This window comes from Bubalus kerabau, chromosome 10 (assembly GCF_029407905.1).
Source record: "Bubalus kerabau isolate K-KA32 ecotype Philippines breed swamp buffalo chromosome 10, PCC_UOA_SB_1v2, whole genome shotgun sequence".
NCBI lineage: Eukaryota > Metazoa > Chordata > Mammalia > Artiodactyla > Bovidae > Bubalus > Bubalus kerabau.
Window position 1 is genome coordinate 89,038,077 of NC_073633.1, and position 16,301 is coordinate 89,054,377.

The 16,301-nt window shown below is 44.9% G+C and overlaps 1 protein-coding gene across 3 annotated transcripts in view; it reads left to right on the plus strand.

Moving 5' to 3' along the window:
- Nucleotides 1–16,301, plus strand: part of RGS6 (regulator of G protein signaling 6) — a 622,410-nt gene that overhangs the window by 578,315 nt on the left and 27,794 nt on the right. For all 3 annotated transcript variants that reach the window (XM_055538549.1, XM_055538551.1, XM_055538550.1), the window contains exon 16: nucleotides 16,191–16,280. In XM_055538549.1, the coding sequence (XP_055394524.1) occupies nucleotides 16,191–16,280 (90 nt within the window). The remainder of the gene's footprint in view (nucleotides 1–16,190; nucleotides 16,281–16,301) is intronic.

Consider the following 16,301-nt stretch of genomic DNA (forward strand, 5'->3'; position numbering starts at 1 on the left):
TCTCTTGCACCTGTGGGGTCCCCAGGTGAAAACTGCCCTCCCACAGACATTATCATCTAATTTAGGAAACTCAGTCTCTGGTGCAGATAACGGCATGAGAAGAGAAATGGTGTCCTCGTCATCCCAATTTGCCTTGTTATTTGCTCAGAACTTCGGAATGGAAACACTTAGCAGCCTCAACACCACAACTGTCTTTCATGTGACCCCCTGGTCATGAGTTCCACTGAATGCCTGGGCCAGGTAGATTTGGTTTTGTAGAGTTCAGTGACTAAGCTTTATGAAATCCCGAGTCCCTCACACCCTTTGCAGCTTCAAAGTGAAATATTCAAGTCACGAGAATTTTTTTTTTTTCTGATAGATTTTAGTATGTGTGTGTGTATGTGTACCAAGCACATAGTGACAGTATCCTGGTGAGGAGAATGATGGAGAAGCTTCATAAGTGATGGAGAAGCCCCGTGGGTGATGGAGAAGCTCCATGGGTGATGGGGAAGTCCCCAGTGAACACTCTGAAGCACAATCCTCAACTCTCCATCATTCATGAAACAGATGTTTCATGTTTTTTGAGATGGGATGTTTCAAAGGGGTATTTGTCAGAGCCATCATGCTCCCTGCCCAGTATTACCATCTGAGCAAGATGTCAGAAGGGATTTATTTTAATGTTTTATTATTGAAACTTGTGGGCACTTTTTATGGAAAAGTAGAATCTTTGTGAACCCTCATCCAGCCTCAACAATCATCAATATAAGACCGATCTCATTTTATCTGTGTCCCTGCCTACTTTTTCACCATTAGTTTTAAAACAAATCCAAGACTTAACCATTCCATCTGTAAATACTTAGGTATATACCTCTAACAGAAACTGACCCTTTGGTCTTCACATTCCCACAATACCTTAAGAAATTAGCGATTATCTCTTAATATCATCAAATGTCGTGCGACTGTTCAAGTTCATAGTATTTCCTAAACGCCATTTTAAAATTCTTATTCAAAATCAGAATCCAAATAAGGCCCACACATGTAGCTCGCCTTGTCTTTTAAGTACATTGTAATCTACAGGCTCCTTTTATGTTCTCCTCACCCTTGAAGTTTACTGAAGGAAGAAGTTGGGTCTTTTGTGCTGGAGAGATCCCGCAGTCTGGATTTTTCTGTTTGCAACCTTGTGTTGCTATTTAATGTGTCCTACCATCTGCATTTCCTATAAATTCCTAGTTTGACTTAGATATTTAATCAGATTTTAGCTTGATTTTTGTGGGGAAAACTACTTCCTAGACTGTGCTGCGCTCTCTTGTCAGAAGGCGTATGATGTCTAGCCATCTCCCTTTGTGGTTTTCGAAGCCACTGATGTTCATAGTTTAGATCCGTCAGTTAATTAGGGGTTACAAAATGATGTTCTAACCCTGTCATTCTTTCTTCATTTATTAAGTGAAATACAAATAGTCAAATACATCTACTGTTTGATTATCTAGTAATGCAATTCATATAAGACGGATGGAATATATGTTTGAATCCTTTCCTCTATTTGCCAATTTTAAAAATAATGAATAGTTTACTGTCATCTTCCAATGATGACCAATTAGGGTGTCTGTGTGCGTTTTTTAGTATCCTTGTAAACCCATCGGTTTAAGCATATTTGCTATGTTTTAACCCATTTTGTTTATTATTGTTATTGCTGCTTGCATTGTGCCATCTCTGGCCAGTTGGCTCCTTCTGACATGACCCTGGTAGTCTTTGATGTGATCGAAATATCAGGGAAGCTAAGATGATCCAAGCCCTTCCCCAGATATGGAATCAGCTAGTTCTTCAAGAATCTAAGAATCCCTTGTTTTTCTTAGTGGGAAATATTTTTAGAGACGATAATCGGGGCATTTCGAGGCACTCATTGTTCCTGGGTTGGTTATCATTTTTTGGCTTTTCCAGTGGCCAAAACTAGGAAATAGGTGATGGTTGTTTCTGATGAAAATACATCATGAATCATACTGATACTCTGCATTCAAATTCAAAACTACAGGGGATTTTATTTAACCTCTTCTTTCTTAGGTCTGTGTCCCCTTTTTCTAGAAACCTGATTCTCAAAGGCACTGTCGATGACAGCGTTAGTTCTTCATGTCATTTGCTTTATCCTACATCACCACAGAGCAGCCTCAAACTCACAATGCCAACGAGCAGCAGTATAATCATATCAGTACTACTCAGTCATTGCCTGGTTGGTGGCACTCATGGAAAAGAACCTGCCTGCCAATGCAGGGGACATAAGAGATGTAGGTTCGATCCCTGGGCTGAGAGGATCCCTTGGAAGAGGGCATGGCAACCCACTCCAGTATTCTGCCTGGAGAATCCCCACGGACAGAGGAGCCCCATGGGCTACAGACCATAGGGTCACAAAGAGTCGCATGTGACTTAACACACGCATTTCAAGTGTGGAAGCACCACAGTTTAGTCAACTGACTATTGAAATTTAGTCAATACGCCTATCAAATATTTCTTGACATTTATATTGTTACTACGTCAAGAAATATTTGATGGGAAAGCTTGGGAAGTCAGCACATCATGCCTTGATGTGCTTCTGGATATACAGCCTCCATTAGCACAGTTCTCTGCCATTTTTCAGGTAAATACTCACAACACTGGGTTGGCCAAAAACTTCCTTTGGTTTTCATTAACATTGTACAGAAAATCTCCAATGAACTTTTTGGCCAACCCCATGTATTGTGTCTCCTTACTGAAGTAGACTAGACATGTGGATACCCAAAGAAAGCATTTGCAACCTCCTCATCATCTGTAAGGACTGGGATTCTGTGACTTCTAGTAAAGCGCTCTTCCTAAACCAGTTTCTCTTTTCAGCACATTCCGTTTTGTTTCTCAAGTGTGTTTTCATCGTAAGTACACCAAGTGCTTCTCCCTAGCGCTGTGACCTTGGGCAAGTTCCTTAAACTCCCTCAGTCTTCTTCCCTCATCTGTACAGAGATACAATGGTACCTATGCTGTGGAAAGGGAATTAGGTGAAATAAAACATACCAACGACTAGCAGTGTCTGGCCCACAGTAAGACATTGGAAGTTTGTCTTATTAATGTCATTAATATTCTTTTCTTATACTTTTGTGTTTAACAAATTTGCTTTAAAAAAATTCACATAACTGTATGTAACCTTAGTACCCAGAGATAACCCCTGTTCTAGTACTTTTTCCTCTCTCTCAATTCATGTGTATAGAGTGGCTGTGCAAATAGGTTGATTCTGTAGCCTGCCTTTTACACTAAGAGTTGGTTTAAAAGGCTGAATTTCTTCCGTGAATGGCCAGACGGTTTAAATTTTGAGCTTTGTAGGTCATAGAGTCTATATTACTGGTACTCAGTTCTGCCATACCAAAACAGCTACACTGTCATAGTGTAACAATGGGAAATACATCAATAAGTGGGCACGGCTGTGTTGAAAACCTTTATTTTTGGACTCTGAAAGCTCATGAAACAGTATTCTCCTTTTGATTTTTCTCAGTCACTTAAAAATATAAAAACCATTCTTAGGACATAAAGAAGTAGACAGCGGGGGCAGAGTTTGAGATCACCGTGCTAGATAATATACCATGAAAATCATTGAAACATTTCAAGAAATCCAGAAAGATAGAAGATAAAGGGTTGGGAGCCATTAATCTTTCATTTATATGGGAGAGCGGGTTAGAGGAGACCTTGGTATAGTAACAGTAACCCACCAACCTCCATGAGTGTTTCTGCATTGGGGTTGAGTATTCTAGAGCCCGCGACCGAGGGGAAGTCAGTCGGTAAGTACCATGATCCCCACTCTGCCTGGCCAGCCCTGCTGCCTGCACCGGCTGCACAGGTGTGACTTCAAGGTTTCCAGGTAAGGGGGAGAAGGCTAAAATCCAGCCAGAACTTGCTCTCAGATCTCCCAACTTGCCAGTCAGGTCTGCTGCTCAGATAGCACTGCCCCTGGGTTATCAGAGCTGAGGTCTGGTTGTCATGCAGAGACCTGGAGAAACTCTGGTCCCCAGCGAAAATCCCCAAGCCAGGGAGCAGGCTCTGATTCTAGCCACATGCTCTGTTCCTGTAAGCCCTTTACGCTTGCTTGCGGCCACTCAGTTTGCCCATCTGAGAAGTGGGAATGATGACACCTAAGCCCTTTGGAACACCCCCCACTGGGATCAGAAACTACCCAACAGGGGTCAAAGAACCAATAAACATGTGAATATCCGGGGTCAGTAGCTGGAGTGAAGACTGAGACAGGGTTGTGGGTTCATTTGAAATGGGCCCCAGGGGAGGGGGTGTAAGCGCTCTCTGAGGGTTTTGTTTTTTCATGTGACCACAGCCATTGTTACAGCAAAGTTAATTGCCTGTGTTTGCTTCCTGTGGAAAGATCCCACAAGACGCCCTGTCAGCATGGGCCCAGCGTTTGCATTTGTGTTTTGCCTATCCATTTGGCTTCTTTGAAAATTTGGGCCAAGATCAAATCTTCCATAAAGGTCTGTGGGCTGTGACCATAGCCCTCAGCTGTTTGCTCTGTTGTTCCAATTTCACAGATTTAGCTTCATGAGGGGAGAAAAAGAAGAAAAATGAGCCATGACTTTTTTTTATGGACTCAGTTCTTTATGCTAGGGATTGAGTTCTGTTCTTAATGCTGAGGCATCAGGAGAGCTACGTTGCCACCCACTTGCCTTGTCATCTCAGGCAAGGATCTTGATGATTTGTGCCTTAGTTTTCTCATCTGTAAAATGGGGATGATGTTTTCTCTAAGCCCTCTAAGGGTTTTTGAGAAATAAAATGAGCCAATAGCCCTGAAAACTCTTTGAATAAGTGCTATATCCTTATATGTGTGAACTCACAAAAATTAATGGCCTTAGTATTCCCTGAGGTCTCATAATTCCAAGCTAAATCTAAACTCCCAAGAAGATGTCTGCTCTTGGAAGGAGTTCCTTGTGGGGAAAAGCAAAAATAAAAGGTATGTAGGAGCTAGATCTGGGGCACCTTGGATGTCTTCCTAAGGAATTTGAATTTTCTCACCCTGAAGACAGTAGGAAAGCATTGAAGGCTTAGAGCTGAAAGAGGAGGAATCAAACAGTGGTAGGCAGAGCAATAGGAGATGAGAGAGACCCGAATCTCGGGGCTCGTTGTCTGAAGCACTGCTGGTGGGTTTCAAGAAGAGAATGAAACCACAGGAAGTATCGTGAGCCTAAGGCTTCCTCTTAGGGCATTCACCTCTTCCCAGAGCCTCTGCAGGCGGCAGGAGGCAGGCGGGAGTCAACTGGCTGGCACACGGGCTGCCTGGCTTCAGTTTTAAGTCTCAGAGTATCTGAGAATGTTGAAGCCTGGCTTGGAGAATTTTGAGCATTACTTTACTAGCGTGTGACATGAGTGCAATTGTACAGTAGTTTGAGCATTTTTGGCATTTGCCTTTCTTTGGGATTGGAATGAAAACTGACCTTTTCCAGTCCTGTGGCCACTGCTGAGTTTTCCAAATTTTCTGGCATATTGAGGGCAGCACTTTCACAGCATCATCTTTTAAGATTTGAGATAGTTCAACTGGAATTCCATCACCTCCACTAGCTTTGTTCATAGTGAGCTTTCTAAAACCTACTTGACTTTGCATTTCAGGATGTCTGGCTCTAGGTGAGTGATCACACCATCATGATTAGCTGGGTCGTGAAGATCTTTTTTGTATAGTTCTTCTGTGTATTCTTGCCACCTCTTCTTAATATCATCTGCTTCTGTTGGGTCCATACCATTTCTGCCCTTTACTGTGCCCATCTTTGCATGAAATGTTCCCTTAGTATCTCTAATTTTCTTGACAAGATCTCTAGTCTTTCCCATTCTATTGCTTTCTTCTATTTCTTTGCATTGATCACTGAGGAAGGCTTTCTTATCTCTCCTTGCTATTCTTTGGAACTCTGCATTCAAATGGGTATATCTTTCCTTTGCTCCTTTGCCTTTTGCTTCTCTCCTTTTCTCAGCTATTTGTAAGGCCTCCTCAGACAACCATTTTGCCTTTTTGCATTTCTTTTTCTTGGGGATGGTCTTGATCCCTTTCTCCCGTACAATGTCACAAACTTCTGTCCATAGTTCTTCAGGCACTCTGTCTATCAGATCTTCGTGAACTTCCAGATATTCAAGCTGGATTTAGAAGAGGCAGAGAAAAACCAGAGAGCAAATTGCCAACATTTGTTGGATCATCGAAAAAGCAAGAGAGTTCCAGAAAAACATGTACTTCTGCTTTATTGACTACACCAAAGCCTTTGACCATGTGGATCACCACAAACTGGAAAATTCTTCAAGAGATGGAAATACCAGACCACCTGACCTGCCTCTTGAGAAATCTGTATGCAGATCAGGAAGCAACAGTTAGAACAGGACATGGAACAACAGACTGGTTCCAAATCAGGAAAGGAGTACATCAAGGCTATATATTATCACCCTGCTTATTTAACTTATATGCAGAGTACATCATTAGAAATGCTGGGCTGGATGAAGCACAAGCTGAAATCAAGATTGCCGGGAGAAAGATCAATAACCTCAGATATGCAGATGACACCACCCTTATTGCAGAAAGCGAAGAAGAACTAAAGAGCCTCTTGATGAAAGTGAAAGAGGAGAGTGAAAAAGTTGGCTTAAAGCTCAACATTCAGAAAACTAAGATCATGGCATCTGGTCCCATTACTTCATGGCATATAGATGGGGAAACAGTGGGAACAGTGACAGACTTTATTTTTGGGGGCTCCAAAATCACTGCAGATGGTGACTGCAGCCATGAAATTAAAAGACCCTTGTTCCTTGGAAGAAAAGTTATGACCAACCTAGACAACATATTAAAAAGCAGAAACATTACTTTTCCAACAAAGGTCCATCTAGTCCAAGCAATGGTTTTTCCAGTAGTCATGTATGGATGTGAGAGTTGGACTATAAAGAAAGCTGAGGGCCAAAGAATTGATGCTTTTGAACTGTGGTGTTGGAGAAGACTCTTGAGAGTCCCTTGGACTGCAAGGAGATCCAACCATCCATCCTAAAGGAAATCAGTCCTGAATATTCATTGGAAGGACTGATGTTGAAGCTGAAACTCCAATATTTTGGCCACCTGATGTGAAGAACTGACTCATTTGAAAAGACCCTGATGCTGAGAAAGATTGAAGGCAGGAGAAGAAGGAGACGACAGAGGATGAGATGGTTGTATGGCATCACCAACTCAACGGACATGAGTTTGAGTAACCTCCAGGAGGCTTGGTGTGCTTTAGTCCAAGGGGTCGCAAAGAGTCAGACACAATTGAGCTACTGAACTGAACTGATCTGAGGATGTTCCAAGAACTGTGTCACTGGATCCATTGAGTTACTTGTCCATCTCTCCACCCATCCATTTCATGAACATTCATTCTCCCATTTGAGTTGGGAGACCTTGACCTGTGGGCTGTGAAGTTCTACACCAAGGGAAATGGCAAAGGTCATAAGGGGCCTGGATGACTTTTCACCACTGGGCACAGCTTGTCCAAGAGCACATCATTCTTTACAAACCAAACGTAACAAGCCTAAGAAAATGCTGCATTGAGATTGAATTGGATTGGAAATCTGTCCAGCAGATGGGTTGGCAGTTGAATCTGGTGGACCAATCCAGCCTGTTGACTTTAGTCCCTGCAGGTTCCCATGTAGGTTTCCTAGATGTCCAAGCCCCTCTGCTTCCCTGACCTGCAGTAGCTACTGAGATGCCCCATCTAGACCTGCAGTGTCTAGGCTTCCAGCACCTCTGGATTTGAAGTTCTTCACTGGGAGCAGTCAATTGGTTTTCCTTACCTTCTATAAATCCCTATGACACTAAAATAATGCTCTGCAAACAGTTGTGGTTTAGAAAAATTTTTTTCTTGACAATTTGGTCCAGAATGAAAAACTCAGTTGTACCTATCATAAAAAAAAAAAAAAGGCAATTTGTTCCTTGGCTTTCCATTCAGAAAAGTCTTGCCACACGACCTTGGAAAGTACATAGAGGAGGTGATCAACAAATATCAGTTGAATTCAATTTCTCCAATATGCCAATTCAGCAAAACTTGGACTATCTACTAAGGGTCAGATGTTCTAGACTCTGGGAATATACAGATAAGTAGGCTTTTCTCTTAAGCAGACCCCAGTCTAAGTTACCGAAACTCTACTTGGCCATCATCCATGCATGGAAAGATCAAAGACTAACCTCAAGGTCAAAATGAGGTCAGGGTGATATAAGAGCTGAGAAATACACCATCAAGTTACACCCACCGTGAGCAGACAAAAAGCCTCGAGTCTAGAGTCTCTATTCTTACCTAAAGGTAGATGTTTAGAAGCAACTTGATTAAGGAATGAAAGTCTTCTAACGTTTGCTTTGTTGAAATGTCAGAGCCCAGGGAGCCCACGTTTACATTTGCCCCAGATGAGCCAGAAGCAGACGTCTTCCTAGCTTGGTGAAGGCTGTTAATCTTTGCCCCAGAGGTGGAGGTGGTGGCATTGTATGCCAGTATCACAAGACTGCCTCAAGTTTCCTGATATTAATCCTCATTTGGAGGACACTTCCTGGTAGACTTCCCATGCCAGACATATTTTAATAAACTATGCTATGGAACTGCTTACTCCAGGAATTACTCATTTTATTCTGTGGGTGGTTTTATTTTAGGGAGATGAACAGCAGAGGGAGGCATGCATTTTGAAAAGAACAAATCAGTTGTTTGTGAGAGGATTCTGTTTATTACCACACAGAAGAGTAGTTCCTGAAGAGAAGGCGTCAGAGAAGCAAATTCCAAAATTTCTTTGTTGATGCTTCAGAGCAGAGATCTCCTGCACCAAACCGCATGCCCTTGAAGAGGAGAAGGAAACATTTGTCTAAGTTAATACCCATGGTATTCGGGTAGGTGAAAGAAAATATGCAAAGCTGCCTTTGAAGCTACTCTTATCTAAGAACAGGGATTGAACAGCATCACAATACTGAGCCCTTTGGCCAGTTAAATTGAACATGTTTATAAGGATGCTTTAAAGGCAAAAGATAATTCACTCGTACACTCTCTTAGGGCTTGAATGTTGCATTCCATGTAAACAGTGACTCACACATCCTGTTTAGAAGGATTAAGAAATCCAAATGGGGGCTTCTCATATAGGATCCACGGGACCCTAGAATATTTTTTTAAAAAAGAATTTATATATATTGCTATGTATGTATACATGTATGGGTCTTCCCAGGGGCACGAGGGGTTAAGAATCTGCCTACCAAAGCAGGAGACATAATGAGCCGCAGGTCCCATCCCTGGGTTGGGAAAATCCCCTGGAGGAGGGCATAGCAGTTCACTCCAGTATTCTTGCCTGGAGAATCCTATGGACAGAGGAGCCTGGCGGGCTACAGTCCATAGGGTCATAAAGCGTCAAATGGGACTGAAGCGACTTGGTACACACATGTATATATGTGTAACTGAAGCACTTTGCTATGCATCAAAAATTAACACAACACTGAAAACCAACTCCATTTCAGTTTAAAAAGAGGAGAGAAAAACATGGGGAAAAAAAGATTCACAGGATCCTGGGATGATTGTCCAAAGCCGCATCCTGAGGACAAGAGGCTACTGTCTCTCACTGAAGTGGTTGTTCACATGGTCGTGGAGTCTTTGCTATGTTTATTAGGCAGATAATGACGTAGGATCCCCGTCAATTCCCTACCCTAGTGCAGTCCCACCTTCTGTCCTCCTGCAGGACCCATGATGAGAAAAGTGTTCATTTTCCCTAGACTTCAGCAAGCCAGGCGTAAGGTCTGAAGGCCTTTGGCTTAAGATATCCTCTTGAAAGATGAGACTCAGGGATCTCTTGGGTGACTTTCTGTGACACAGACTTGCTGCCTATGACTTCCCGGGAGTCTGATCAGCACTCAGAGCTTTGCCAGGTTGGCCCTTCCTGCTGGTGCAGAAGGGAAGCTGGACACGATCTGTGAGGTGAGAAACCAGAGTCTGTGTCACCCTGAGTGACTCAGCCGTTGTTGTCACTGACAAGTGGGGCTGGTGAACAGTCCACCCCTGGGGTGACTCAGATGAAAGCTTGAGAGGAGGCCCCCAACGTTTCTGCTGACCACACGTTGAGGACTTTGTCTCAGCCACACAACCTGGCTCCCTCGAAACCCCAACGGAAGGACCATGAACAGCAGCAGGTGCCAAGGCAAGAGTGTGAGCTTTGGGGGGGATCACAGAACACTGGGCTCAAATCCTGACTCTGCTCCGGCAAGGCACTCAAATTTGTAGGACTTTAGTGTCCTCCTCTGTAAAAGGAAGCTGTTTAAACCTAAACACCAATTCTGAGCAAATAACAACAGCAATGAAAGTAAGACAACTTTTCTCCTTCCCCAGGAATCTTATGGTCTTTGGTCTCCTCCCCAGCGTCCTCTCTGGCAAGGGCAGTCCCTTCATGTAAGCCAGTTATCATCATTACTTCGCTTGTGTACAGTTTTTGTAATGGGTTCCCCTCTATTTCCCTGGTTAACTGTGTGCTTGGTGGGGCTGGAAAAAGGTGAGTGGGGACCTGAATCCAAGCCTTTGACCACCAGCCTGGTCCCCCTTCCAGTATCTCATGCAGCAACATCACATCTTGCACCACAATCTTATCTTCCTTCAGGGGACCACAAGGGACTCAACAGTGCCCAAAGCCTGGATGTTGTTCCAGGAAAGGTGGATGTGGAAGACAGAGACGAAGAAAGAAAAATAGGACACTTGAAAATCCCAAGAAGGGCTCTTGGCAGCTGTGCAGTGCTCCAGCTGAGTGGCCTCCCACTCCAGGAGGATGCTCTAAAGCTGGGGAATGAGATTGTAACTGTCTTAGGAACCCACAGCCAAGAGGAGGATGTAAGGGTGTTCTTAAGTCATCCAGCTGCTCCGGCATGCTCGGGGCCCAAGGCCTGGGCATTTGTCTGATTACCTTCCCCAGCACTTGTGAGGGCCACTGGGTTTTGTCTAAAAACAAAGGAGCTTTCCAGCTGAGGACTCTCCCTGCAAACCATTGATTTGTAGCAGGTGTGGTTCTGAGACATTGAGACACTGCTCACTCCCTCCACCTCCTGCATGTGTCTTGGACTCCACCGATTCTGGTCATCTTGAGTTTTGGAGGGTTTTCTATTTTCTTTCTCTCCATTGCTTTCTTTTCTGAAAGAATCTTTCTTTTTGAGTACCCTTGATTTACAAGATTATATTAGTTTCAGGTATACAACATAGCGATTCAGTATTTTTATAGATTATACTCCCTTTAAAGGTTTTATAAAACGCTGCCCATGGTTCCAGCTGGTTTTGCTTCTGCCTTGGCATCTCAGGTATGCAAAGCTCCTGTCCCAGGGCCGAGCCCAAGAAGGGAAATGAGGTGGAGGAGCTCATCAGGGACATCCCTGAAGCATCACTGTCACCCGCCCAGGGGTGTGACCCCCTCCCCGCACGAGAATCGTGGCTGAGATGTTCAGTGTGACTTCGGGCCTTAGAATGTCAGTTTCTCTACCAGTGAGACTGAGCCTCCCCCCGTCTGGAGCAGGTGCCTCCCTACATGGCAGGAAGGCGGATGTGGACCCTGGTAGTTCTGCATGTTCCTAGTTAACTCAATCATCTCTTTTTTTAGACAGAGGGAACAAGGGAGGGGTCTAAGGAGGGAAGAAGGAAGAAAGGAAGGACAAATAAAGGGGCAGAGAGGAAGGGGAGGAGGGAAGGAGGGAGGGAGGAAAATAAGACAAGAAAAAGCAAAGAAGAGAAATGCAAACTTCTTTCTCTCCGGCCCCTTGGGAATTCTCTGGGTGGGGGTTCACTGGTTTTGCCAGCAGCTCCCCTGCTCTTAGCAGATCCTGGATATACATTTTCCTTAAGACTGGTTGTCTGCAAAGCAGGGGAAACAAACCAGAACCCCTCATAAATCAGTCGGGGTCACTGCCAAGAGCTTTGTACACTTGCTGTCCCTGGCAGTGATAAACTCATTGCATCTGGGAACCGGCCAAAGACCCTGAGTCCTATCTTGGTTCTTATTCCCAGAAAAAAAACCTCAGCGCTGCGTTCCCCCACCCCCTGTTTACTGTCTTTGTGTTTCTTAGAAAAAGCTGGCGAGGAGGAAGGAACGGAATTCCATAAGTGGGTACAGCAAAGGCTCCGCTTCTCCGCTTCTTTGCTTGGGGGAGGAGAGGAGGGCAGAGGAGAGTCCTGGATCCATAGACTGTGGGGAGGGAGGCCCCAGCCAGAGGGGCCTGAAGCCACAGTAGGGGGCCTGAGGGATCTGAGTCTTCGATTCCATTTTGCTCAGACCATGACTTCCATCTGCTGTGGTTGTTTTGTGGTTGTTCCCTCATGGGGCAATTTGAGATGGTCATCGTGATGGCCAAGAGCTAGCAATAGGGTTGGCAGAGTGAGACCACCTCGTGTAGCCCACCTCCAACAGGCCATGTTCTCTTTACTGTCTTCCCACACGGTCCCTGCCTTGGCTATGGCCTTGGGAACAAATTGTCAAGATGCCATGTGACATTAGGACAAGAGCAGAGCCCAAACTGTCCCTCTGACCCACATTGATCCCCACCACCGAAGAGGGGACCACTGTCTGCTGCGCCTTCCTCCTCAGCCCTGGATCATCCTTCTTTCTCTGGTTGACCAGACCAGGAACTGGGAGACACTTCCCACCTCCTTAGCTCTTCCTGCCATGACGAGGCTCTTCCTGGTTGTTGGACCAGCATTCCCCACCTCTGGCAGGGAATTCATCTTCAATTTTACCCATTCACAGCACCTTGAACCTGAACTTCTTCCCTGTAGCCCTTAGCTCAATTAGTCACGCACACCCTTGTGCAATGAAATCCAAGTTTTATGACAATAAGGACCTCTTTTGTCTCGATCATGCTGTGATCTTAGTGTCTGACACAATGCCAGGCACCTAGGAAATGCTCAACAAATATTTTGGGGAACAAATACTGAGTCATCTGCTTTATTCTGTTCTTTCTCAGTTGACAAACTCTTTCTTTCAATGGCTTTTCTTGCCTATGATGAGTTGGAGGAATTAGCTGGATTGGGGGTGAAATTTGTTCTCAAGGCCAGAAGGGTTGGTCTAGGAGAGGTTTCCTTACTCCTCTTGGGGCAGAAGGGGGAATTTTGTGAGATATTCCTGGGCATTTCGATTCTTGTGACAAATCAGAGCAACAAGCAGGGGGCTGTGGCCTTGGAGAGGGGTTTGGAGAAGGTCCAGGCCTGAGGGACAGGCCTCTCCAGATGACTCAGGAGCCACCTGGCTCTGCTGGCCAGACATAAGCCATGCCTGAGACAAGAAGAAGGAGACCGTGAGCCATTTTTGCTCTGGGTTAGCATCTGTACCTTGTTGTTGAGCTGCTCAGTCGTGTCCCACTCCGGGAGCCCATGGACTGCAGCATACCAGGCTTCCCTGTCCTTCACCATCTCCCGGAGTTTGCTCCAACTGATGTCTATTGAGTAAATAATGCCATCCAACCATCTCATCCTCTGTCACCCCCTTCTCCTCCTGCCATCAATCTTTCCTAGCATCAGGGTCTCTTGTAATGAATTGTGTCTTCCATATCAGGTGGCCAAAGTATTGGAGCTTCAGCATCAGTCCTTCCAATGAATATTCAGGGTTGATTTCCTTTAGGATTGACTGGTTTGATTCCATTGCAGTCCAAGGGACTCTCCAGAGTCTTCTCCATTCATACCTTAGATGTAAATGTTAGGCCACTTCGAAGAGACAACAAATGCAAAGACCCTGATGTCTCTCGGTCTGGGCTTTGAGACAATTAGGGCTGAATTAAGATGCCCACATAGGGACCTCCTCTGAGTTGAATGTGATCCTCTGTCTCCTTCCATACAGAGAGCAGAAACTGATCCTAAACCAAAACAAGTATGGAGCCTGTAAACTTGCTCAGTATTTGCAGGCTCAGACCAGTATTTTGGTGAACCAAAAAGCCGCATAAATTCCGCTAACATTTAACCCCACACTGGACGCTATGCACATAAAAGAGATTAAAAACACATTGTTCCCACAAGGAACTTAAACTAGCGTGGGCTGGATTTTTGTCTGAAATTTGCAGGAAAACACTCACCAACACATGTTCTCATGAAGCTTATTAACTCAGAACGTATCTGAATCATCAAAGCAGATTCAGATCGAAGCCAGTGCTTCGTTTCTCTTGGCTCCTTGCAGTGGTCCCATTCCCATGAGGAGTGCTGCACCCTGCTTTTGTAAATATGGGATCATCTGTGCAAGAATGAAGCTGGTGCCCAAACAGGTCCATGTGTGGTCCCACGTAAGATGGCCAGAGAGGGACCCACATGGCACCAAGTTGATGGTTGCTTTCTGCCTTCACTTTCTTTCTGGTTTTGTTTTTTTGTTTTGTTTTGTTTTGGTTTTTTGGCTGTGCTGGGTCTTATTTGCTGCACATGGGCTTTCTCTAATTGTGAGTGCGGAGTACTCTCTACTGAGACAGGCTGGTTTCTCTTGGGGTGGCTTCTCTCACTGCAGAGCACAGTATTCTCTGTTGTGTGGGCTTCAATAGTTGTGGTGCATAGTCTTACTTGCCCTGCAGCATATGGAATCTTCCTGCAACAGGGATCAAACCAGTGTCCCCTGTATTGGCAGGTGGATTCTTAACCACTGGACCATCAGGGAAGTCCATGCCTTCACTTTCTTTTGAGATGGGTAGGGAGAGGGTTTTAGCAAGCCCTGGATGTAACCCAGCTTCCTCTGGGATGTACCAGCATCTCAAAAATGGCCAGGTACCTCTACAGGGTACCCCCAACTGAGGAAAGGTCTCTACCTCACCCATCCCCTGGGAAGAATACCCGAGGAAGAGGTCATTAATGACAAGTCCAGCCTTTCCATGGAGCATCCTCTTCACTGGCCAGCTCTCCATTCCTCCAAGCCTTGGGGCCCTTATCCAGCTTCACGGGATGGACAGGAGTGTACATCAGAGAAGATGCTTCCCCGCCTAACGATCCCACCCTCTCTAGGGAAAGCCCACCCTCCTTTTAACAGGTCGTCTCTTGGGACAACCAGGCTTTCCCATGCAGCTGTGCTATCTTACATTTCAACTGCTAAATAACCCTTTTTCAATTGATAAGCTCCCTCTTGTAATGAACCTGGCTTTCCCTGTCCTTAATGAGGACAGATGTATTAGAAAGGGATCACGAGGCTACAGGAATTAGCTAAAAGTCAAGGGTAAAATCCATTGCCATGGCCAGAATGTAATGGCTCTCAGAGCCTAGGAGGGCACCATGCCCCAGCCTCTGGCATATTTGCCCACAAGACCCCATGACCTGGCTCTAAGAGCACTCTTCCAGGATGGGATGGTGGCCCTGATGTGCATTAACTGACCCAATTGCATCATTGCCTGTGGACTACTTTTTTTAGTTAATCTTTTTGAGATACTTTTAGTCTCACAAGCACTTATAAGAAATACTATAGAGACACACCATTTACCCAGGTTCTCCTAACAGTAACATCTGCAAAAACCATAGTACAGTATCATGGCCATGATGTTGATATTGCTACATCCCCTGAGTTTATCAGATTTCCCAATTTTTCTTGTACTCACATGTGTGTGTGTGTGTGTGTGTGTGTGTGTGTGGTTCTATACAACTCTATCACATGTGTAAGATGTGTCAAGATACAGAACTGGCCTTTCACCAAAGAACCCTTCCTGTTGTCTGTTATAACCGCACCTCCCGCCCCTCCTGCCCGTCTCCCATCCCTGAAATCTGGCAACCACTCATCTGTTGTCTGTTTCTACAATTTGTCATTTTGAGAATGTGACATCAATGGAATCATATAGTGTGTAAACCTTCTGGGGCTTTTTTTTTTTTTTTTTTTTCATTTGTGATAATTCCTTTGGGATTCATCCAAGTGGTTGGATCATCGGTAGTTCCTTCCTTCTTATCGCTGTGCCTGTGGTTTTAATCATTAAGCAACAGCGCATCTCAATGTGGCACCAAGGCCCAATTACAAAGCTTCCGGGACATGATCTTCAAGGATCTTTTAATGCTGAGAAAGAAAATAGGTTTTAGTTGATGTTTTCTGAGTCAGGGGGGCGGGGAGGAGAAACAACGAAGCAAGCATGTTACCTATTTTTCCAAGTTCACACCAGCATACTTTGGGCTGTTTCTTTCCTAACAGTGGCCGGTTGGGTTGCAATTCCCTTTAGTGTTGGGTGACAGTTCTTTCTTGTGTCTCCCCGTCTCCCACCTCCCCAGGAGCACATCTACAAGCTGATGAAGAGTGACAGCTACGCCCGCTTCCTCCGGTCCAATGCTTACCAGGACTTGCTGCTGGCCAGGAAGAAGGTATCCCTGGAAGGGCAGCCT